Source organism: Suillus plorans (genome assembly GCF_016647745.1).
Source record: "Suillus plorans strain S12 chromosome Unknown HD556scaffold_20, whole genome shotgun sequence".
In the NCBI taxonomy this organism is placed as follows: Eukaryota; Fungi; Basidiomycota; class Agaricomycetes; order Boletales; family Suillaceae; genus Suillus; species Suillus plorans.
The window spans coordinates 365,873-390,158 of NW_024537404.1; the positions used below are offsets into that span (position 1 = coordinate 365,873).

At 48.4% G+C, this 24,286-nt stretch overlaps 5 protein-coding genes across 5 annotated transcripts; 4 read left to right on the plus strand and 1 right to left on the minus strand.

The window, feature by feature from the left end:
* Positions 1 to 4,061: 4,061 nt before the first annotated feature.
* Positions 4,062 to 6,158, plus strand: HD556DRAFT_1471426 (uncharacterized protein; the record flags this gene model as incomplete). Its single annotated transcript, XM_041308442.1, has 5 exons — positions 4,062 to 4,326; positions 4,352 to 4,540; positions 4,594 to 4,639; positions 5,244 to 5,385; positions 5,411 to 6,158. Coding segments are annotated over 5 exons (1,227 nt in total), but the record flags the coding sequence as incomplete, so codon positions are not given.
* Positions 6,159 to 6,516: 358 nt separating this feature from the next.
* HD556DRAFT_1290291 (uncharacterized protein) lies at positions 6,517 to 12,566 on the minus strand. Its single transcript, XM_041299381.1, has 12 exons — positions 11,955 to 12,566; positions 11,850 to 11,901; positions 11,762 to 11,802; positions 10,472 to 11,690; positions 9,260 to 10,425; positions 8,894 to 9,210; positions 8,605 to 8,838; positions 8,506 to 8,552; positions 8,369 to 8,454; positions 8,036 to 8,318; positions 7,792 to 7,982; positions 6,517 to 7,740 (listed from the first exon to the last, which is right to left on the minus strand). The coding sequence occupies exons 1-12, from the start codon at positions 12,322 to 12,324 to the stop codon at positions 7,016 to 7,018; spliced, it is 4,731 nt and encodes a 1,576-aa protein (XP_041161672.1). The 5' UTR covers positions 12,325 to 12,566; the 3' UTR covers positions 6,517 to 7,015.
* Positions 12,567 to 14,619: 2,053 nt separating this feature from the next.
* Positions 14,620 to 16,833, plus strand: HD556DRAFT_1362426 (uncharacterized protein). The gene is made up of 14 exons (XM_041302668.1): positions 14,620 to 15,138; positions 15,190 to 15,199; positions 15,261 to 15,280; positions 15,331 to 15,363; positions 15,416 to 15,512; positions 15,561 to 15,583; positions 15,638 to 15,740; positions 15,799 to 15,875; positions 15,923 to 15,983; positions 16,033 to 16,116; positions 16,167 to 16,277; positions 16,333 to 16,373; positions 16,438 to 16,463; positions 16,518 to 16,833. The coding sequence occupies exons 1-14, from the start codon at positions 15,091 to 15,093 to the stop codon at positions 16,690 to 16,692; spliced, it is 909 nt and encodes a 302-aa protein (XP_041161673.1). The 5' UTR covers positions 14,620 to 15,090; the 3' UTR covers positions 16,693 to 16,833.
* Positions 16,834 to 16,900: 67 nt separating this feature from the next.
* Positions 16,901 to 19,260, plus strand: HD556DRAFT_359285 (uncharacterized protein). Its single transcript, XM_041310371.1, has 2 exons — positions 16,901 to 17,467; positions 17,521 to 19,260. The coding sequence occupies exons 1-2, from the start codon at positions 17,067 to 17,069 to the stop codon at positions 18,875 to 18,877; spliced, it is 1,758 nt and encodes a 585-aa protein (XP_041161674.1). The 5' UTR covers positions 16,901 to 17,066; the 3' UTR covers positions 18,878 to 19,260.
* Positions 19,261 to 20,932: 1,672 nt separating this feature from the next.
* HD556DRAFT_1290298 (fungal-specific transcription factor domain-containing protein) lies at positions 20,933 to 24,245 on the plus strand. Its single transcript, XM_041299382.1, has 8 exons — positions 20,933 to 21,175; positions 21,235 to 21,252; positions 21,308 to 21,418; positions 21,469 to 22,116; positions 22,173 to 22,242; positions 22,297 to 23,296; positions 23,348 to 23,551; positions 23,607 to 24,245. Exons 1-8 carry the CDS (start codon positions 21,102 to 21,104, stop codon positions 24,116 to 24,118), a joined length of 2,637 nt encoding a protein of 878 aa, XP_041161675.1. The 5' UTR covers positions 20,933 to 21,101; the 3' UTR covers positions 24,119 to 24,245.
* The last annotated feature ends 41 nt before the right edge of the window (positions 24,246 to 24,286 follow it).

Consider the following 24,286-nt stretch of genomic DNA (forward strand, 5'->3'; position numbering starts at 1 on the left):
TCCATGCTTCGCTTGGTTTCCTATATGTTTCTCAACTGACACCCCGACAACTTTCATTAACATGAAACCGTCCAAAAGGCGCTTCCGCACTTCTAGCCAGGACATGGATACGGATTTTGGGGAATCGGGTCTGAGTCCAAGAATACGAGGGGGGAAAAGGACGCCGCACTCGCAGCTCGTATGACTCTGTATTGACGAAGGGTAAACAGGCAGGACGTGGGTAAATCGAATTTGGGAACGCAATTGGCTCTCCAAGGGGCTTTGCTGTTTGTTTCTTCGGATACTAGTCGACATGGCGAGGGTGACAAGGATAATCATATCCAAATTGAGTGGTGCGAAACCGCACATCGTAACATATGACAACATGAATTATTCCATGCAGGTACTGCCAAGGGTTGAACGAGATATTCCCGGCCCGATGAGTCCATCATGTCACATCGATAGATCGATAGTGGCCATGTACCTGAATTGTGTTATGATATTGTGATATGACGCAATGTTCTAGTGCTCCCCGAATCGACACGCTACTACTAGTAGTGCGCTAGCAATAGTGCGCCACAGGGCTATCCCAGGAAGTCAACTTGAATGTTTGCGACTGAGCAATAAATGAATTTTCTCCTCGAACCGACTAGGACACTGTGTGCCAATCTTCTGAAAAAAGTTAGGCAGTCCGAGGCCATAACGATGCCACGGATGCGACGGGCAATAATGTCTGCCGAATAGTAGAGGCTTGCCGGTGAGAATTGAACTAACTTGTCTTGACATCATTCTCGTCCCAGGCTTGTGACAGGAAACGCGATGCAAGGCAGTTGCAGTCGGGAGTTCGCGAAACAAGGAACGAGGAACACTGAGGTTGTCAAGAAGGGTAAGTATATGATATAGATTCAAGGCAGCCTCCACCGCCACACTGTTATTTTGCAACTCGGAGGCAACTTTAAAACTCGGAGGATTTTCCGACCCAGTCTATTAGGGCAGCAATGTCACCCGAGCGAGCGACAATCTCCTGTGACCGCATTTTATCTTGTCTCGCAGGTACACGGTGGACGCGGAAGATGCCAAATGATGAGTATGCAGGGTCATACTGCGACGTCGTGACACGCGTCGACGCCCATTGCAATTTCTCTCGCGCGCCATTCATGCCTGGACGAAAGGTGACAAGAGCCTGTGTATCTAAGCAGTTAGCAAAAGCTAAAAGTGCGCGCTCCCAAGCACCAACTAAATCAGGAGCGGTGAGCCTCAGAGGCTACTCAAAGGTTCGTTTTTGGATTTTCAACTTTCAAATACTACTTGCGAGGCAACCGTCCGTGAAAGCTCGGTACTATGTATTCTCAAGGGCTTACTCACTGTGGATGAGCGCTTATGAAATTCATCGCTGCTTCTGATGGACCTATGAAATAGCTGAAGATAATATTCGCATCGATGGTTGGCCACCGACTGAGATCGTTCGAGACTAGGGTCATACTATTAGAGGATGGGAGGGAGTGAGTGGGGGAATTTGATGGATGTATAACGATCGCATTCGTGCTTGATATACCACCATCCATAATTTAGTACATCGATGAAGTGATTTCAGGGTTGATCGAAGAGTTCAAGCACGAATTCGAGTAGAAAGGGAATGTGCATCCAGGGTTATATCGATGAGATCAAAGTAGCAGTTGTTGATAAAACCATGTAATGCAGTGACACGCGCTCAATGTTTGAGCGCCGCATAAGATCGATGCGTAATATCTGCAACGTGCCAGATCGATCGATCTTCGAAGTATCTTCGCCACAGCACAGCCTGCAGATGGATTCTACCTCAATGTTCTAACACAGCTTTGTTGTTGTGGGGTACGCAGGTTTGCTCTGCGAAAGGAACGCCGCTTCAGGTTTGCCGTTACCGATGTATATGTATCCTGGGACCCTGCCTGTTGTGACGATGTCAATTCTGGTGGAAAGGCAAATGCCACTGGCCAGAAGACGTTGACTGGTTCATGGACTATTCCGATGATGTTTCAGGCAGCAAGTGACGACGTCCTTTTGCTACTGGGTAGCATGGGAGTGAGCAGCAGCATGCCTCATCATTTATGCCATGCTACCTTTCGCATCGCTCACAGCTCTCGAAAAAAATTGTCCTCCATCGATGTCATTGATTAATCAAGGCTACGGTACACAGTTTTGACCAAGTTCTCCTCTGTTGTCCTGTCTGCGACCAGATGCAATGCCAGAGGCCGATGATGTTCCTGATTACTTCGATAGTGACTGCGACTTTTTCCATCTTGAACTGGTCTTTTCCCCCGTGAGGAATTCCACCTGGTGGTTCCGTCTGTTCAGGAATTGCTATATAGATAGGTGCATTAAAATTATTGCAGAGTGCTGCAAATCACATACGCTGCGTGCTCTGCCTTTTACCTAGCTGGTATCTTCCTCCGAGTGGCATCTGAACAGATGTCGGTCATGGTTCTATCAGAACAGCATGTTTCAGTTCGTGCCCAAAATAATATGATGAAGCTTAGCATTGATCTCAACGACTTACGCTTTGGTGGTATCAGCACAATTGCTGCTACAATGATGAATACGGTCCGCGCATTTTGCGCGTCGTGAAGGGCCGAATTCAAGTGTAATCTTCAGTATAGATATGCTTACTGCAGTACCGGTGTGCGAGGAGGAATTAGCATGAAGAATCCAAGAGTCTTCATCATTGCGACGGCCGAATACAAGTTAATGACTGCCTCGTGGTTTCTTGCAGCGATAGCCTCGATTCCCTGGCGCCAGCACGCGGTGCAGTCTCTCTTGAAGGCTAAACAACCTCGGAGTAAGTGATCCGATTAGTAGCCTAGGCTCACTTTGGCTGTTATCCAGGGTTCTTGCACTGTGGGAAGCCCATGAATTTAAGTAGGAGAAAACGTTGAAAGTCAATAGCCTGAGAGAGCCACTGAAACCAATGAGGTAGCGCAATGAATTGGAACTACGTAAAGAGATCATCGGAACAAGACAGACTCAGCAGCAAAAAAACGTGCATATAGAACGTGTTACATGTCACGGTTTGGTAACGGTTTGTGTACAATTTGGACCTAATCTCTCCGTTTAAGTTCTCTCCTGTTTCACGCTCGTCTCGCACGCCGACTTTTTCTCACTTATGTTTGTTCTTAGCTTGTCCGTTTACAATATTTACAGATGCCTGGACCGATCCTCTTCAAACTTAACTGCATTGTCTTGAGCAATGATCCTCGCCGTACCAATATTTTCTCAGTCCACATTCCGCCGACGCAGACTGTTGATGACCTCAGAAAGGTTATCAAGAACGCGAAGCAAGATTTTGACCATGTAGATGTGGACCGCCTCGAGCTATGGCAGGTGAGTGATCTGATGCCTATGATTGGATGTTGATAATCTGATATTTTGGAAGGTCGACCTGCCTATCGACGAGACGATCGAGCACAATCTTAACAATCTTACACTTAACCCAAAGGAATCTATCACCTGTGGATGAAATGCTCGAGATTTTTGGCAATGCTCTTCAGCGTAGGCGTCTGCATATTGCTATCCAGGTCTTACCTGCCGGTGAGTTGTCTTTCGATATTGCCACCCTTTCTTCCTTACTGATCGCGGTCTGACTTAGTGTCTTATGGACCGCCCCACCTCAATCTCAACTGTATTATATTGGACGATGATTCTCGCAATCCATTTGAGATCAAGATTGCACCGACAGAGAGTGTCAGCGCCCTACAAAAGGTTATCAAACAGAATACGCATAAATTTGATGGTGTTGATGCTAAGGATCTCAAGCTATGGAAGGTGAGTGATCTGATGCCTACCATTGGATGTTGATGATCTGATCATTTGGGAGGTCAAGCTTCAAGATCGATGTGACCGACCTACATTTAGTCCGCGCGATCGGAAAGGAAGCCATGGAGTTGAATCTGTTAAACAAGCTGTCTAAAGAGTTCGCGGATGGAGTAGAGGACGGATACATTCATGTCGTCGTACAACATTCTGCCGTTGCACGACTCATTCCAATTGTCGAACGCCGATTGGCTTATCTCAAGAAGGGCGCAGGTACTCCGTCAGCTGGTGCAAAACCGGGCGTATTCTCTGTAAAGCAGGAGGAGCAAGAGTACCTTTGCAATCGTCCTCGCAGAGCCGCGAACCCTGTTCCGGTCACTCTTCTCGAGCCTATCTTCGCCGAGTTCGTGGATAATTGTCAAAATCATCAATCGATGGTCTATGATAACGAGCTTGTTTGGCGACTTTCGGAAAAGATGTCCTGCTTCTATCCCGATGAGCTCTCGCGGATGAATGTATTCCGGCATGTGCTCCGCCAGTGCGGTATCATACTCAATTCTGGTTGGCTCGACAAAATGTATGACAGACGGACATCTTTTGTCCTCCGACGGAATGTTTGTGCAGGTGATACTGGAGGGTAAGAACGAGATCGGAAGCGACGGTGCCGAACCATTCGCGGAGGCAATGTTGTACCACCGCAAGTTTATGCAAGACTCGAAGGTTGAGTTAGCCAAGCTCTGGTCTGTCATGCCATGCATCCATATCATCGTCTTCGGTTAGTTCATTTCATCAGATTCATTACTAAAGCCCTTTATTGGCCACAACTAGGGGCATGCATTGGCTTTGCAGGCTCTGTTTTCACATACAAGGTCCAGTCTGATGTCCTGGTCCCTATTGTAAGGACTACCGAGCGGTTGACGCCGGAAATAGCCGAAGTAACGCTCACCTCTGCCATCACCATCGAAAACTTCAGCACGGACCTCGTCATCATCCTATCCTTGTTCCCCATCAATGCCTCGTATAATCGACCCTTATTATTCTCGTCTCCGTTATCCTGCTCGCAGCCAAACCGCCGAAAACTGTCAAACCCATGCGCACTCTCGTTATCCTGTCAAACCATACCCATTCATACCTCCGCTCGCTCATTTTCGTACTCTTTCGCGCTACATCTACTCTACCTTCTCGGACGCGACGATTCTACCTTCGGACTCCGTTTTTCGCATTTAATTTCGGCCTAGCCATCAATAAGGACCCTTACTATTCTAGAGTATGAGTAGCCCATGTACAGTCCATACTGACAGGCAATCATACCCAGTCTCGAAGTCTCACTCTCGCATTCATTGATATAACTATAACTATCGTCTAAAAACGTCTCAAAATCATCACATTCCCTATTTGTCTAACGTTCGCTGATAGCTATCTACTCTTTAGCGCTCGTATATCCTCCAGCGGTCTCCACACCCCTTCGCACTCGCGAGTCTTACGCCGACTTACACTATCATTCCTCTGTTTTGGCATTCAACAGACCTCCGTATGCAAGTGATGGCGGCTCGTACTTTCGGGGCTCTCAAAATCGCCGTCGAGAAAATGACAGATCTGTACTCCTGTCCAATTCCGACCGTCGAATCCAAAGATCGATCTCTAGGATGTCCTTATCCTCGGGAGTTATACCCATTCAACCTCAATTGGTGACACTCAGGAATTCTCGTATGATGAGACTCAAATCCTCAGGGATCGACTTATCTTCTTCGGGGAAACCGTCGGCGATGCGGCTGGGAGCAAGATATGTATCAAGTTCGTCAGGCACTATTCCCCTGAGGCCCACAAATTCTGTGCCAACAAGGGGCACGCTCCCAAACTGATCGCCTACAATCCTTTACCCGGCGGCTGGAATATGGTGATTATGGATGCCCTTGATATTGATCATGATTACCTCCCGCAACAGCCTGGCTCATATCGACCGCTCAGTAAGATGGCTGTTATGGACCGTCAGCCGCTGAAGGAGGCCATCACCTCTCTCATCCAGGAGTTACACAAAGACGGCTACGTTCATGGCGACCTTCGGGATGCCAATTTCGTTGTGAGAAACAACCAAGACTTCATGCTGCTCGATTTCGATTGGGCTGGACTGAAGCAGGAGACCCATTATCCTATGCATGTTAATCGGAAGGATATTCGACGTCCTGATGATGCGTGGGATGGGCAGAAGATTACGTACGGTGGAGCATGACTTGGAGATGCTAAGCTACATGTTTAATCCTGAGCAAGATGATTGGGAGTCGGCTCCAAAGCGCCGCCGTATATCTAGTGAAGGGTCGCTGATGATTCATTCATAATTCGTTGTATCACCATTCGTTGTATCTCTACTACTTATTTTCACGTCATACTGCTAGTCAATAATTGCAGCCGGTTTCTTCGCGTTTCGAGGAACCGTTTTTTGGCTATACCGGCGCACGGGAGCCTCCTGGAATCCCATTAGGCTATCATACAGCGACTTTCTTTAGGAGAATGGCCACATAGCTAATTAGTATCTGTTGTATTGTAGTCAGCAAAAACAATGCGCGTGCCATCGGTGTATCTGAGATTTCCGAGTAAAATTGCCATGCATGACCTCAGTCGATCCTCGTATCGTGTATGTACTCTTGTTAACTCTCCCTCTATTCAGTACCTCCTTGGGGTCCACCGCCGCCTCTCCCCACTCTCATGTGGACACCTGCAACTAAGCATTTAATATCGAACGTCACATCCGGCAAGAGGAAAAGTAGCGTGGTCTTGACATCTCAGGCTTGAGTACTAGTATTGACAGAATGGAACGTGCTAAGGATAAGTAAGAGAGACTGCACTGCGTGCTAGGGCCAGGGAATCGAGGCTATCGCTACAAGAAACCATACTACAGATGCATAGAAGAATAGCTGCGCCATGTGAGATCCCTGGTCCTTTTCGAAACTACAAAATCTCCAGCGTCCTGAAATCTATCATCATGTGTTGGTCCTGAACGCCTGAACGCCTGGCCTTGACAAGTCCATTAAAAAATCAATGTTAAAAGTCTTTAGCTTGACATCGAAAAAAGGTGTAGGACAATAGATAGGGATGGCCATCTCGGTACCGACTACGAGTCCATGTAAATGCGAAATGCACAAGAGTGTTGCAATAAGATGTAGACAGGTCAGAACGAAAGCAAGGGTGAGTACAACAGTTTCACAACGTCACTCGTATGATACATCGACATCCAGCAGAAGCCAAAAAGACCTCAGAGAACCCGCGGCTCGTCCCACGCCAGTGAGCTGTCTGCCTGGTCTTCTTGATCAGATTCTTCTGGTCGATACCGACCTTCGCCAGCGTCGTGATCATGAAGTCCCTCTGGTTGAAGTTGAACGAGGGATTGCCGTCCAGGTGCCAGGGAATGAGGGTGTGAAGGGGTCTGCAGACGCGAAGGGGATTGGGACCAATCACGCGAGGGGCGTGGATAATTTAATCTAGGAACGGGAGGTTCAGGGCTCAGGGAGTGTGAGCGCGACGGCCCGGCAAATGTTTGGCTGCTTATTTCTCCTGATGGATACTTGTATAACGAGGGTGGTATGGGCGAGGGCGCAGGGATGTCAGATGGCGAGTAGTAAGAGGGACTGGGTGAGACACTATCTTCCGTGTTGTATGGATTCAGTAGAGTGGCCCGGGGGACCAGCTCGATAGCATCTGCGCCATTGTCGTCAGGACTTTTCCTATCAGAACCTGCGGGGGATCTTGAAGATGTCGGCTCGTAACTTTGCTGCAGAGCTAATTCCGACGCTGAACGAGCGTGAGGTTCGCGAAACATGGGTGCAGTCTCAAGATCAACAACATGTTTGTTTTTTGATTCCTTGCGATGGCGGATTCCCAGACGATCTTTGAGATCCCCGATAACCCACATCTCGCGAACAATGTCTTTATCCAAGGGCATATACGTCGACTTGAAGAACTTGGTGAGGAACCGAGGCGCTAATCGATTGTCAGTTAGGATGGGTCTCCAAAAACACCATTTCGACTTACCCAGTGCCACCAAAACGGAGAAAACAACTGTCGTCCAAAACGTGACATTGGAGAATAGAATCTCTACTTCGTCTATAAATCCATCCGTGTTAGAGAAGAAGGTGTTGACCGGAAGGAACGAGTAGATCACGATCCAAAGCATCATGACAAGGGATGATCCGACGATGACTATCCAAGTGATAGAGGTCCAGCTAGAATAAGCAACATTTAGCGTTATCAAACCAGCGCGAAAAAGCGTACTCACTAGTGAGTGTTCATCCCGACATATGTATTCGCTGCAAAAATAGCAGCAACCGCAACGGTTGTCCCGAAGTCAGCTAAAGAATCAATCCCTCTGCCGTTGGACGCCACAGCCAGCCCAAGCTGCCAGACCAAGTAGGGAATGAAGAAGACGACCGCAGATTGGTAAAGACCATCGAGCATGTAGAACCAGAACTTTGTCCGCGTGTACTCCAAGCCTCTGATGCCACGAACATAGAGCTGAGGGAAAGCAAGGGCAGCTTTTGCATTAATATCTTGATCGAATGCTAGAACAAACAGTTGAGCGGGATCCAGTGAATAATGAACAAAGGCTCACATCCGAGCACGATGACAGGCAGTGAGGTAAAGATGAGGTTGTAAAACAAAATAAAGCTGTAATCATATAGATAGGTTGCATCGAAGCTTTTAAAAGTGTTGTCAGCTAGTTCATATAAACCAAGAAGAGAAACTCACTAGCAAAATGGCATAAACCAAAACATGGCCAACGTCCAGATAACGTTCTGAAGTGACGAATTAACGGCAGGTACAATCAAACAAAATCGCTTGACATACCTTGTAGAAGAAATTACTATGCATATCAGCAATACGCTGGTACGACCACCTCCCATGGACGAGCAGCAACTTTGTCAAAAACCTGAATTGACCAAAGGCATAATCGGCAGACATAGCAGCTTGTGAACCTTCGTGTCCAAGCAGACCACAACCAACATTGGCTTCTTGAATCATTGCGACATCATTAGCACCATCTCCTATGGACAACGTCATCGCCTTCCGACCCTCCTTGACCTTGACACCGAACTCGAAGTCAGTAAGATACCTCAGGAAGTGACGGTATACTCACCAGCTTCACGGTCAATGCCTTCTGGGCAGGGGAGACACGACAGCATACGACAGTTTCGCACTGGGTACCAAGGTTCAGGAACAACGGCTTGATATCCGGCGTCAATGCATGACGTAGGGTGTCACCATCGATAACGACCGCAAAGGAAACCTTGGCGCCAATGACAAACCCGCGTTCCAGTGTTTTCGAGGTAGGCGGGCCCAATATTGACGCAATTTTGTTGAGACCCGCTTCTATCTGAGCAAGAGCGCCTTCGGGGGTGTCAGCAGACAGGATCATAACTTCCATATCTTGTTTCAGGAGGTTACAGCTGAAACCTAGGGAACGATGAAATCCAGTTGTGACGACATCAAAGACCCCACTTACCAATCTCGATCGCGGTCTGGAGTTTGTCGCCTGTGAGAATCCAAAGCTTGATTCCGGCGCGATGGAGCATTTCAATAGCTTCCGGCACTCCTTCTTGTAGCTTGTCCTCAAGAGCCGTAGCGCCCAGTATCTGCAACGAGTGTTCCACCTCCGCAGCCGCGTTTTCAATGGCCTCGTCGCGGTTGTCGATAGCCGACTGAGCATCTTCATACGTCCGCACCCACCTCAAGAACTCATCCTCCTCGAGCACTCTATAACCAATACAGAGCGTGCGCAAACCACCATTAGCGAAAAAGTCCATGTCCTTGGTCGTCTTCTCCTTCAAAGCAGGGTCTGCATCCTCGGCAAGCCGTTCGTATATAACACTGTCCGCTCCTTTGCAGTATAAGATGAGGCGTCCATCTGATGCACGAACGATGACGCTCATGCGCTTACGTGCGCTAGAGAACTCGAGCGTCTTCATATGCGTGAACCGTTCAGGTTGTCCAAGCACTTCAATGTCAATCGTGTCCCTCTGCTTGCCCACAAAAGGAAAGCCAACATCCCGCGCAGCAGCAACCAACGCCGCCTCATCTGGAGACTCAGCCTTATACTCCAAGTGATAAGGGCGCTCCTGTGGTTCAGGCTTATCTGCCAAGACCGAGTGACACACAGCCAAGGCACGGAAAAACGCGACGATATGAGAATATTGTTCCGTCGAGCGGTCTGCGAGGTCCTCTGCAAGCTTGGGCGAAACGAGCGTGAGTTTGTTGACCTGCATATAGCGGTTCTTGAATAGCTTTGTCAGCTTGGTAACCATGGTATCCTTGAGCGATGCAAGCTTTTCTGCCAGCTCTTCTGGTGCTACTGCGTCAGCCTGGCCTTCCCTCGTTGCAGCCCCGCGCTGCGCTTCTGTAACGCCCTCTCCGTATATGACTCCGTGCACCGAGCATTTTTGGAACTCCATCACGTTTTGGGTCAGCGTTCCAGTCTTGTCGGAGAATATATATTCGATTTGCCCGAGATCATCAGAAATACCCCAGTTCTTCGGGACACAGGCGGTGTTGAAAGGCTTGTAGTACATATCCAAATCTTGAGCGATGAAGTAGGCTTGGATGGTCTTGACGATCTCAATAGAGATGAACAGGGAGATTGGGACGATGTTCTGAAAGGCGATGAGACATGACCTGAAAGAGTGTTAGCGAGCGTGAAGATGGCATTACAAGGACATACACGAAAGTAACGAGTGCGTTGAGTGCATTGGAACTGGTGGGTTCAACACCTTGCTCATATATAAACGTGCTTGTGGCCGTTAGCCCATCCATGACGCCGTTGATGGTCGCCGACACCGAACAGATGATGACCAAGAACAGGAAGTTCATTATGACATTAAAGTTTGTCTCCTTCGCGATCTTCGATTGCTTGGATGGTGTCTGTCCACCGTTCAAGTATATCTTGGTGTCCGGGCCGGTGAAGACGACCAGTCCGATGATCCATGCGGTGTTGCGCACGGTGCAGCCACGAAGGAGCAGCTCATTGATAGTGACACCCTCTTTACGTGGTTCGCCTGTGGTAGCATCCGTATATCGCAGGACCCCATTGTATACATACAAGTTCTGGTGCGGAGGTTCTGAATCAAGGACAAAGGAGGATTTTTCGATGTCTTCTTCTGAGCTAAGGGATGCCGTAGCCTGTATTGCCTTCCGTACCTTGAGGTTCGTTTCGCCGTCAAGGTTCTTGGTTTCGAGATAGCACAGTCCGCTTGCATCTGATGTCGATAATACGACGATATCAGCAGGAACCTGCTCATCTTCCCGTAGAAGCACGATGTCGCCGACCTCCAGCTTCTTCCACAACGTCCTCTCCCAACGGGCTGTCCCATTCGTGCGCCTGCTCCAATCTACCACGCCCAGATATGACCGTGAAGGAGATGACTGCACATAGTTTGATAGGGACATACTGTGCTGGCCCCATGCTCCAAGCTCGTTTTCGGAGAGCCCTGGAGGATAGGTATGTAAGTCCACGCTGCCTATACTGCCTTCAATGTCCTCCAGTTGCCGGCCACCTGCCGTTGTAGGAGGGTGAGATCCGCCCAAGGCTGTAATACTATCGTTCATGTCTGTGGTACTCATGCTGACCCTATCCTCACCGCCCTTGCTCAAGATGACCTGCTTTCCTTCGCCTGCTTCCTTCTCCCGTAATTTCTGCACTCCACGAGTGATTTTTCCAGGAGCATTTATATGGAGCAGTCGTTGGTACCATGGCCGGGGATCAAGGGCCAGATTTACGTTGCGCCACTGCCCGAGTCGCGTTATTGCTGAAGTGTTCACTTCCTCATCGAGTCGGGCTCGTCTATAATCCTCAACAGCGTCCTTGACTGCCGTCACGACTAAGATGAACAACAACGGGAGAGCTGCAGTCTGCGGAGATGCGGCACCGAAGACGGAGAAAACTGCGCAAGTCTCATCAGCAAATGTTGCTCCACAAGGCACTGCTCTGATTATCCATATGAGCTGTACTCACGTTGAAAAATCACGAGCGCTAAAAAGTAAATATTGGCGATTCTAGGGGCAATCAATGGGGCTACTGTTTCATCGAGAGTGACACGTACCGGTGAAATTGTTCAAACAAGTTCTTTGGCAGAAATGTCAAGAGGGTATACCCTATGAACAATGTTACACTCGAATCGGAACTGAAATTTAAATATGAAACATACTGCTTGTGCGAACTTTGTTCCGTGCATACCGGGCGAGCGGTTCGCCATGATGGTCTGTCTCCATAGCAGAGAGTGGTTGATTAACGTATATGTTCCTCCGTGCGCCTGGAATCCGTGATTGCGGGGCAGAGGGGGCCTCAGCTACTTGGGGCGTTGATGGGCCTGGTTCTGAAATCTTTGGTTTCTTTGCATTCTTGCGAGAAAACAAGAATCTCTTCTGGGTCCGCCTCTTTTGCGCTCTAATTTCTGAACGGATGGATTCTGCGATAGTGGAAGCCGCTGTGTGCACTGTGCGGAGACGAAGTTGTGGGTCTATGGTATCATTCTCGTCGATGTCGGACGGCGGCGGATGCCGCTTGAACAAAGACATTGAAATGGTGAATTAGTGACCAGGGGTATTGTGAAAGGGCCTAGGGGCCGAGAACCAGCACGGCAAGGTAGAAATCAGGGAAAGAACGACAAGTGGAAAGACAAGCTTGATGTAGCTCGTGTTGTAGCCTTCGCAGCTATGCAGTGCCGCACCAATTTTGGTCGGTGTGTGATTAGGACCCCGATCACCACCAATATAAAATCGAATTCCGATAGATTTGGATTGGACTCTTGACGAAGTTGTCGAGGACGGTGGTGAAGCAAAGAGTTCAAGTTGTCAACGTGGCCGTCAAGCCACTCAATCGAATTATCTCCGCAAGTACATTACTAGTACGTTGGACACGACGACCACGGTCATAATTAACTTCATTTCCAATCGCAGTGATTATTATTTTCAGCACACGTTGATACATGCAGGCTAAACTATGGTGACCATGCCGCAGGGTAAGTACCCCGCATACTGCGCACTGCGGCCCGGGGTTGTAATATTGTTTAGGTGATCATTCGAGCGAGCGGGTCCCCGACTTTGTCGATGCACATCTACAGAGGTGTTGTTTACTAAAGTGACTCTAGTCACTAGTTTAGTAAAACGTTTCAGAGCGTACTTTGAATACCGTCTTAGTAATTAGTAACTAGTAATTGCAATATCTTCATTAATGTTGTTTCATATCTGCCGCTCCATATGATACAAGTTAGTGATAATGTTCCGCATGGTTTACAACTTAGAAAGTCTCATCAAGTGGAAGAGCTACTATGTATACATACCTTCAGACACGCACCGTGCCAATTATACTGCATGTCGTAATGTTGCCATGGGTTTTGGTTAACGTTCATCGTTCATCGATGCATCTTTGCACCCAGTCAATTGCATCTTGAACATGTTGATGTCGGAGAAAGTGTCGGCAATATCAGACACTGATTGTGGATCTCGATCATTGACACTATTTTGAACATTCTTCACGATCGAAACAAGTTTAAGGCGCTTAGCAGCATCGATGAAAGACAAGTCTGCTGGAGATACCTCACTGACTGACGGAGGGGTCAAGGAAAACACCCACGAGGCTGGCCGCTGTAATCACGATTCACAACAAACACGTTCTCCTGGGTTACGGGGTGATATATTTCAACGTCATTGCGAAGAGGATGTCGCCCTCCAAATTCGAGGTAGACCCGTTCAGCTCCCAACCCAACGGATTCAACCACGGCGCAAACATGTCGGCCTCGAGATTGCGTACGTCGGACGCCATGGCAGGAGTCCAGTTGGGAAAAAGGACGAGGGAGAAATGAGTAACGAAGGACACACTGTCGGAGGTTTGAGCGTAGTAGGATCGTACGATAAACGAAGAGCTGTATGTATTGAAACAGAGAGTCGAAGGTCCAACTTCGTCTGACTCTAGGGTCGCTGAGTCGCTGACATGTTGAGCTGGGCCGAGCGTTAGCAGGAAAGAACCGGATCGCTGGCTGAGCTGGAATCCTTGTTCCGAGATATTCCGGCGGGCTGACCCGGCACGTGCACCAAATATTAGTGACCATGTGCCACTGCCGCGACCAAGTCTTTCGGTCTTCTAAACAATCTTTCATTATAAATATTGTAGTCTGAATCCTCCCCATATTTCTTTCTTCAAAACGGCGTAGTCGCGGGCGTCATCTCAAGACGCGGTCAGTGCCACCTTTCTTCGCTTCTGAGGTCCTGACTTGTGTGTTGCTTGATATTGTCAATATCACTGAAATTTGGCCCGCGCCAAGGTCATCGTTATCTAGGACTGTTCCGGAAAGTGGATCACAAGCTCTTTCTCATCATAATCATAATCTCCTTCATCATGATCCTCGTGGTTCCAGTGGGATAGAAGCCCGGTATATGGCCCTGGGATCCAACCATCAAGATGGTTCCCAGCATCCATTCCCCGCTGATGGTTTCCTGCAAAGCCCAACCGAGCTGACTTTGAACAGGTGTTCGAAGATGGATCCACATTCCAGTCAACATCACTGTGCCTCTGCTAGACTGCTTCAAAAGGGTCATCCATGCAAATTCGAGAATGAATTCCTGTTGCGCGCCCATGATGCCATCGATGTCTGGGGTAGTCAGGATCTTTGCGCGTCGTATTGCAGACTCACATTGTGATATATGTGTTAGTGGCAGATGTTTGTGTCGTCTCAGAATCCAGAAAGCCGAAATCTGACATAGGCCTGCGGCGCTGGAACGCATTATAAATTAGTGTTCAGTGCAGACACCAGGAACCGAGTAGGTTATATGATCATGTGAAGTCCAAGGCGCTGATGTAGAGTTCAGTGGTCAAGTTGTATTTTTAGCAGCGTGAAACTCGAGTTTGGAACGTCACAACAAATACGGCAACAACAGTTGCAACAGTGGCACAGCAGTTTCCTGGTGCCCAAAGGTAGTGCTGTGAACACAGGTCACTATCTCCTGGCCTGGCAAGCGAATGACAAAACCTGTCACTGTCCTACGGCGTATAGTAAATATCAACAAGTACTATCCGTTGGACTGCACATAGTAAACAAACACTTCTCTCGACATCACGATCACCATATCGTAAGGCGTGCCAAATGAGTTTCTATTTTTGCCCTCTCAAGTGCTGTGCTAGATTGATCTGCATCTTATGATGATCACGACTTGGAGTCTCCAGAACTGGGTGGAAAGCTCTCATACGTGTGTCGACGACTGTACTTAAGTGGGGCCTGCAGCGACGTTAGTCCCTCAAGCAGGTCTAATAGAAGACAAGGGCAAGGTTTTATTTTTGTTTCTAAAATGACTTCTATTTTATTTTCGGAGATTGCGGATCTGCAGATATCCAAGGTGTGTGAAGATCGCAGCTTCGAAGTCACTGATCATTGATTCTTTACTTAGTTTGCTAATAGTAAGTGCCCTCGGATTGTCCGCGAGGGAGACGGCGACTAATTACTGCGTTGTATCGTCAGTCGGTGCTTTTGCGATTCTTGTAAGCATCAAGCCATTCATTGTTATCAATGACTCTTTTCGGCGTGTCAGATATTCGATTTCTGTATCACGTTCCAAGATGAGGTCAAGATTAAAATACTATGTCCGTGGCTGCTGTTCTCATCACTGTCTATAGGTAAAGTGGACCTGGACCAGGCCATGGGATATAATTCGTGTCATCTTCACCATATCTCGATATCTGCCTTTCATAGGCTCTGGATTGACTGCATATGGTGATTCATCTATCCTTATCTTTTGCGTATCATTCACGGTTGTCGTAGCTGCACTGCGTGTCAGCGGCCCGGTAAGCATCCATAAGAAATGGCTTCTAACGATAAGCTGATCCCATGACACAAAGCCGGCCCCCAGTCTCGCAGAAAACAGCAAGTCGTCGTTTAGTGGTTTCGACCTAACAACGCGATATTCAGTCATTCATATCATAGGTATCGTGGCTGCGGAAGGTGCGAGTTGCTCTTATCACCCATACAAAGAGCGGGCAAGATCATACTTCTTTGACAGGCTTGTTGGTCGTTCGAACATGGGCTTTCTGGAGAAAGAGCAAGAGGGTGCTGATTGGATTAGTAACTTATAGCGTTGTACGTGTTCCACAGGACTGGAACATTGACCTTTAACTTTGCAATAGGTGACAGTAATCGCCGCTGTTTCTATAAACGTCCTTCCCAATCACCACTTGATATCAGCAGGTGAGTTCATTCGTATTACCAACACGTGTCGTTTTAATATAGCTATCAGGCGTGTCTACGATACCCGGGCAAGACTTCTACTCGTCAAGAAATGCTGCTTTGGTATATGCTGTATTGGCACTCTTCGAATGTGGTTAGTTACTGTGTAGGGCGTACTGTTGGCCATCTGACCCGACCTGACAGTGATACTGGCCCTTACTGCGTACAAGAAGTTCAGCGACTACCGGAAAATTAAGAGCTCCATCATAAACACCATTTACGGCGGTAGCATATTTTACATGCTATGCATCATCGGTGCGTGAAAATAATTTTCTTCGACGTTATTGTTGTTTAAATTCGTTTCGCAAAGCCATCACAGTCACCAATGTGATTATTGACGCTGTATTTCCGGTGCGTGTGCTTGTCTATTAAACCCCAGCCATTCGGCGACTTATCTTTTGTTTCTCGGCTGTAGATTGGCTATACACAGATATTCGATACGTATGTCACCGGTTGAACTGCCATTGCTTATGAACTCACTGATGGGCTATTAAGGCTACAACTTGTCATTCACAGCGTCCTAGCCTCTCGAATTATGTTCCACCTTCGCAGTAGTCACCATGTCTGCGAGATGCACGCATCATCGATGTTGATGACTTCAGAAGCTATACAATATGGACAGCTTTCGCAAATGCAAACAAACGACTTGGAGAGAAGGAGTAATGTTTGACAGTATGCAAGCCAGCTTAGTTTGTCGTCAAGATTGGACATGCTTTTGTTAGAGTCCACTTTAATAAAACGTTCATGTAGCTACGCAAGTAGTATTTGAAAAAAGTCCTTTGAAAGGACGCCTCACTGCCGTAGACACTGCACGGAAGTAATTCGCTTCCCGTCGGATCCGACCGAAACAATTGTTGCGTGATGTCGTTAGTACGGCACGCTCTCATGACAATTGAATTCCCCTTCTCTTTTGTCTTGCATGACAGCTGAAACAAAGGGAGTGGCATCGCTGTATCGCAGAATTACAGCCTTGCTTAAGTAGGCGTAATAAGTATGGCATGAACGTTCAACTTGACTGCGATCCTCTTCTGCTCTCAAACCATCATGAACTACCAGATTCACCGTCCACAGTGTCATATCAACATTCTCCCAGTTGAGATACTATCGTACATATTCACGCTGGCCACCCACCACACCATATCCACCGATATTGATCCCAAACGAAGATATGAGGTCCCTTTCAGTCCCGAAAGCGTCACAATGCCAACTGTACTCGCTTCCGTACATCGCCAATGGAGACATATTGCACTATCTACCTCGACGTTATGGTCAAGCCTCTCAATGAGTCTTGAGCAGGTTGTTCGTGTTAAAGTCGGATCAGACGAACGCGCATACACCACTTTCCTCGACGTGCAGCGCCTAGCCGCTCATATCGCGCGGTCACGAAACTCCCCAGTGGACATTCTCATCGACACTCGAGATCCAGAATGGGACTTTGAAGAAGAGTAAGTCATGCTTTGTTTGAAGCTCGCATCGGTCCCAACATCTTCGCGCTCAGGGAAGAATGCTCATCTCACAATGCTGCGACGTTCTTCCAATATGCCACTTTCATCCCCCAAATCCTCGACCTTCTGTTCCCGCAGATGTACAGGTGGCGTTCGCTGACGATCCTCAGCGACACGTGGGCACCTCTTCGTGTCGCTCTTGAACGCCTCAGTGTGCCTACTCTGATAAAGGGCTCGGGTGCTCCGTGCCTTGAAACTCTGATACTCATGCGATGCAATGAGTTCTTGGGTCACTCGGACGTCTTCTCCCCACGCACACAACATATGTTCGACGGGATACCATTTGCTGCTTTGACGGGCGCGCCCCACTCTGCACAATCACACCCCCTTCCGAAGCTGCGAAACCTAACTCTTGTCGGCGTTCACCTAAACTGGGCACATCTCTCTCGTTATACTCTTGGTGTAGCTCTCAATGAGCCGCTTTCACATGTTTCCAGCTGCATTCAGTCATTGGAGCTTTCGCAACATTGCCGTGAAGTCAGGCCGACAGTGGATGAGTTTACGGGAATTCTCAAGGCTTGTCCTCTCTTGCGAAAACTCGTGATCAGGGTTTCTGGACCGAAGTTTGATGCAGGGGTGCAACGCAGCGATCGTCCGGTTTCGCTTCCCCTGCTTGAAGAGATTCATTTGGGGTATACCAATGTCGAAGATGCTGCCATGCTTCTCAGTCACATCCATGCCCCTAACCTCATCTCGCTTTCCATCGAGGATGCCAATCACATTGCCAGTCCTGATATCGAGGACTCTGGCCATCTCCTGACTTATCTCGCAACCGGCTTTCTTGATTTATGGGACATCTCTACGGAAGCTGGCTTGAATCATGGAGTGTGCACCTACTACTTGGCCACGTCCAAAGATTCCGTCGCCAAGACGCCATTTCCACACCTGGAGCGATTGTCGCTCAACGGTGTCGCTGCATGCTTGATTCCCTTCAGTCTCTTGATGGCTGTCATTCCGAAACTCCGCAACCTGTCGCTATCTCGTACCCCAAATGCGCTGCTAGCTCTGTTACCCATCCAGACTCCTTTTGCGGATGCCTGTACCCGCATCATACCTTGCCGTGCTCTCGAGTCCATCGAAGTATTTTGCATTGAAGAACAGACAAGAAACCTGCTCGAGTTTGTGCAGAGGGAACGCGAGCAGAGCGGTGCGCCACGTGTGTGTAACGTCGACATGCACCTTGAGGTATCCTCCGCGGATACCGGTGAAGAGATCGAAGGGTACCAGATTATTGAAGACGACGTGGTTGAGAACCCGACTGCATATGGGGAGTGGGAGCAAGATCCATTTGCGCCTGGTGGTGTCTTTAATGATCCCGATTTTGACGAAGCGTATCATTATCTATCGTAAGCATCGATATCGAAGCCTTCTGCGTACAGTGTACAGCCCTTTGATCTATATTACTTGTGGTCGTCGTAAGCAGCGGATAATGTTATTAACCTTGTCGTGACTATCCGCTGGGCCGGATTTGAGTCATCCGGCGGCAATGCGTGTTTAAGACGGTGCTACGGCCGCATGTCACCAAGTTACGCACGAAAGCTTCTCGTGTCGCAGCAAGTTTGAGGAATTACTTCATTCGGTGGCCTCATTACCTTATTGAAGTTTCTGTCAGAGTTTGGATTTCATTACTTGGAGTGTGAGAGTTGGTGGGGAAAGAAAGATAGACTCGTAACCATCATGATTCTGCGTATGCGCGTTTCAATTTTGCGATATAGACAGGGAACGTGGGGCAAGTCACTACTTGCTGTGTAGACGCATGACTGGCAGGCTCGGCATGTCGGGTATCGTTTCCGATGAGTCGTACGTTGTCTTTGTGCAGGGCCTCACCTAGACAAGCCAAGGCAAGCCCAGCCCACTAGTCCATACGATCACAGCCCAGTGAGCAGAGACTAAGTAGCATAGGATGTCAAAATGGGTCTAAGTGGAAATGAACGCGCAGTAAAGGGAAGACGTCGATCGAGATCCGGGTGCTTCGTCATTATTGCATCATGTGTCTTAGAACGTTCGTCCAATATGAATCAGTGCGCGATTAAAGCCGCGTTGTCACACATTCAATTGAACGAACTTCGGACTTGTTGGTTGCAGTGAGGTAACGTCATCTACTTGCGTGTCACGATGGGCCTTTTTTTTTTCTTTTTGAAGAGCCGGGGTGGCCGACGAGGATTGCGTGATACGTGGGAGGTCATGGGATGTGGATCTTCGTCCGAAACGTTCCGAACGAATGCTGACTGTAGGACGATGATTAACAAGAAAATCTCCGAGAGATGTGATGCACTTGACAATGAATGTGTGGAAATAAGATCTAGCGAACGTATATATCCTCTAATAGATGGAAAAGTCCGCGATTTGTCGCGTTCTGGACCCAAACAAGCGGCGCGCGAAGCTAAATAAGGACTCCGCGTCTGATATCAGGGTTACTGGAGACTGATAGGCTATTTGGCAACAACGCACTATTGAGAAGGCCGAGAACTAGGCCGTATGAATTCAAGAATGTCACGAGGAACTGTCTTCAAGAGGGGGGCTGCAGATCCAAAGCGTATGCTCCCAGCGCATAGGCTCGGGAAGTTTCGACCGATGGGTGGTGGAAGTGACGGTTGCAGGAGCTACCAGAGCTATGCTTTGTTAGGAAACATTGGGCCATAGCATCAGCTTGACGTGTCCATCAGTTCAATTAACCCTTTACTGTTACCTCGTGTTGCATTGAAAGCTCGTGGCGCCCATAAATGTGACGTTGCAACGACTTGACTTGCCTCTGGATGTTATGGATTGAAGATTCGGGCCATCATCCGGGTGTGTTCACTGTTGAGATACCGCGCTGTTCACGGGTTTATTTTCAACTTGATGTCGTTAGCTTGTAACCATCCACCCCAGATTTACGTTATACGACACGTCGAGGGGCTGTCGAGGATGTGTTAATGGTTCAGGTTCAGAAGAACATTTATTGAGCGTCTGGGTGAAGAATGAAGCTGTATCAGCCAATCAACGTTAACGATGAACGTAATGTTATGAAAGAACTTTATAATAACTGACCTGATGACTCGAGTGACACAAAGTTCAGATCGGGCAACATTATAGCGTCCGTCGTTACTTGGTCGCGTTCAGGGGGTAACTCTGAACAGGAAACTAGCATCTTACACACACCTTTGACAGCACCTGGACAGTCCGCGGAGTTATCCAGTAGCTAGCGCTGAGTTGCACAAACTATTACTGAACATTCGGGTGCTAGTCAGATGCAGCAGTGTAGCTACATGCAATTAGCTGTGTAAAATTTTAGTGTGCTAGAGGATGAATGATGTCGATCTTCACTTCATGATGCGATCTGGAGTCTACTCGGTCCGGATGAACAACAAATGTACAAAACTGATTGGGCAACCAACTCCAATACCCAGGAACAGACCGGGGGAACAGACCATAATTTCCCGATCTAGTACCTACACTTGGCTGCCGATACGGGCCGGCCATGGGAAGGATCATTAATATTGGGCCGCTCCTGCCAGACAAAGTCCGTTGCACTTGCTCTGATACTTGACTGCCAACCCTTTCAATTCACTTTTCATTCCTCATCTAAAAAATCATGTCCCCAGCTCAGGAGGAGCAAGAAAAGGCTTCAACGTCCATCCTCAAGGAGAGACGATTCAAGCTCAGTAGGTCAGTCGTACTCTCCCTCTCCTACTATACCAATTTACTCACCTCGGCCTATCTCTCAGAGCGTGTGATCGCTGTCGGTCAGTGCCTACTTCATATCTTATCTGTCATCAGCCATCGCTCACCATACTTCAGTCGAAGGAGAATCAAATGCGATGAGGGTCATCCATGTCAGGCTTGTCTCACCGCAAATTCACCCTGTACCTTCGAAGAACCAGGAAAGCGAACACATCCTCATAAATCAAAGTTCGTGGTCTATCCATATCGTTCTGAAATAGATACTCATCACCTTGTAGAAGAACTGCGACCCTAGAAGATAGAATGCATCAACTCGAAACTCTCATTCAAGCAATCCCCCCTGCTGTCTTCGCTGCTGGAGGTGCGGGTGCATCTGCACTTACATCCTCACAATTGTTATCTTCAGATAACATTGCTAGCCCTTTGGTGTCTTTCGCCTCAGCAAACCATAGCTTTCCTTCGGGTGTCCCACCCCCATCTCTCCACGTTTTCCCACTCACCAATCCATCTACCCACTTCAGGGCATCTCCATCCATGAGTTCTCCGCGGGCTCAGAGTCCAAACACGGCATTTTCCTCCATGCTTGGGCAGTCGTCTCATACCCCAAATGGATCAAACTGCGAACAACCGGAAGAGACTACACGCATGTCTATATGTGCCTCCTATCTGTACTTCGATGATGAAGGCTACACCCGTTGGCAAGGAGAGACTTCTGGCCTTCCTCTCTTAGACCTTTTGGTCGAAAATCACACCCAAGTCAAGTCTGAAACGGAGAAAGACTCCCCAGATCCGGCATGGGCAAATCCATCCCCTCATACTGCCAACCCAACTTGGTTTCCGAATAGGACGCCTAGACGCACAGACGTCAATCCTGAAACGTTGTGGCGCCTTATCACATCATATATAGTTCCAGAGCTCATGGACAGGTAGATTTTCTATTTTTTCCTTTTAATATCGCTTAGGCTAATCTTATAATCGTCAGCCTAGTTCAATGCTTTTTGTGTACTTCTTACTACCTGCTGCCATTCCTACATGTTCCGACATTTCTAGGGGTGTGTGACATTCACATGGTATCCTTCCCGTACTCACACGATCCACAATTTCAGGACTATGGAAATCCCAGAAAGTGGGGTGAACCCGGTTTCGCAGCGTTAATTGTAGCTATATGCTGCCTCGCGTCCCGTCATATCGATGATCCGAGAGTACGATCAGATCCTAGTGATGGGATATCTGCCGGCACTCAATGGTTCGAATTGTTTGGACGCCTACGTACTCTTCCGATTGCGGACCATCCCACATTGTACACTATCCAGGCCGATCTAATCGCCGCGGTCTATGCTGTTGGTCTGGGAAAACTTTCAAAAGCAGCAGCACTCTTATCAGAGGCTATCACCGTGTCGATAGATACTGGCCTCCATCGATCGGCCGACACCTATGACCTCTTTAATCCCATCGAGGACGAAGTCCGCAAGCGCACATTCTGGTGCGTATACCTATGGGATAAACAGCTATCTGCCCACTTTGGCAGACCCCCGATGATTCGCCTTCGGGACACAGACATTGGAGAACCTGCTGTTGTAGATGACGAGTTCATCACACTTGATGGGATGCTTCCACAACCCGCAGGAACAGAGAGCCGTATGAGTGCGTTTATCGCCGCTGTGAGGATCATGGTCGTAATGGAGTCGGTGTTGGACATACCGCCTCCACGCGATCGGTCGGGTGACACTTCTCCATTCTTGTTACGCGCTGCAGGCGTACTGTCTGGCCACGTACGTCCAAAAGACCTGCGCGAAGAGGAAGCATTGCTAGACGAAATCCGCCGATCAATACCCCCGTACTGGGCGCACACGTCGGCAACATTAGCGAGTGATGATGTGATCAGGGTCACCCAGGCCGTGCGTTTGCACTGCGCTGAGCAGTATGTCAGAATGTTGATCCATCGACATCGCTTCTCAAATTTTGTGGCGGAGAGAGCGTACAATGCGCTGATGGAGGAGGATCCCGCGGACATGGAGAAGGAGGAGATGAGTGCGGCGCAGTCATGTGCGCTGCAGATTATCTCGTCGCACATGCAGGTAGCAGGGAAGGGTCTGATGACGTATTGTGAGTGTTCTCATTATAGATCGTCTTGCATTGGTTGATCATTCATGTCAGATGGTGTGCATGTGATTCACCAGCTCACACAAGCAGGAAGAACCCTTATCACCATATTGATTAATTGCAAGACCGAGAAACTCCAACATTTGATTCAGCCGGCGATTGACGCGCTTCGATCGTGTGTTGGGTTATTAAGGCGATTCAGTGGGCGATACGTGTGTGGACAAAGATCAGGCGATCTGATGGAAGAATTTTGTCGTTGTGAGTGTTTTTTCCTGGCATCAGTGATCCTCTCGGCTGATTCATGTGACCAAAGTGACGCAAATTCCTCTGGAGCCCTCTCGCCCAGAAGGTCAGGAACAGCCAAGTTCGCGGCCTCCCTGGATCAGACCTATCCGCAAGAAAACACCCAGCGTGGCTGCCAAGGGTGCAGGCAGTGACGGTGGGTCGCAACATAGCAGTCCCGAGGCTTTCTCACCCTCCGAGTTCTTCGTTGACCCTGTTCTTGGAGCCACGAGCCCACAAACCATACCGCAGAGCGCCTTTTCGCCAGCACCTATGCCCTCATCATCACAATATCTACGGCGGTTGTCGCTTTCGGCGCCGAGTTTTATGGACCCAGGTGGCATGGGCATGGACGCGTCTCCGGGAATGTATTTGTCGTCACCGGCAGATATGATGAATATGTTCGGGGACGGATCCGTGGATGTTGCGGCCCTTTTTTCTGGCGCGTCTGATTTCAATATGGGTCAGAGTCTTGCTGAACCACATGAACCGTTGTACGGGCACATGAATGGGGGTAATAATAATCTGATCGCGTCCCCTTAAAACGGTCGCGTGCATTCTTATGCAGTCGAGCTGTATGATTTATTGCAGGCTTTTCTATTACTGTATTCCCATTATTACTTCGTTGTATGACGCCAGGCTTTCGCGAAATATGATACATTTGTTGAGATGCGATCACGTGTTGAAAGTCACTCGAAACAATCAATGTCA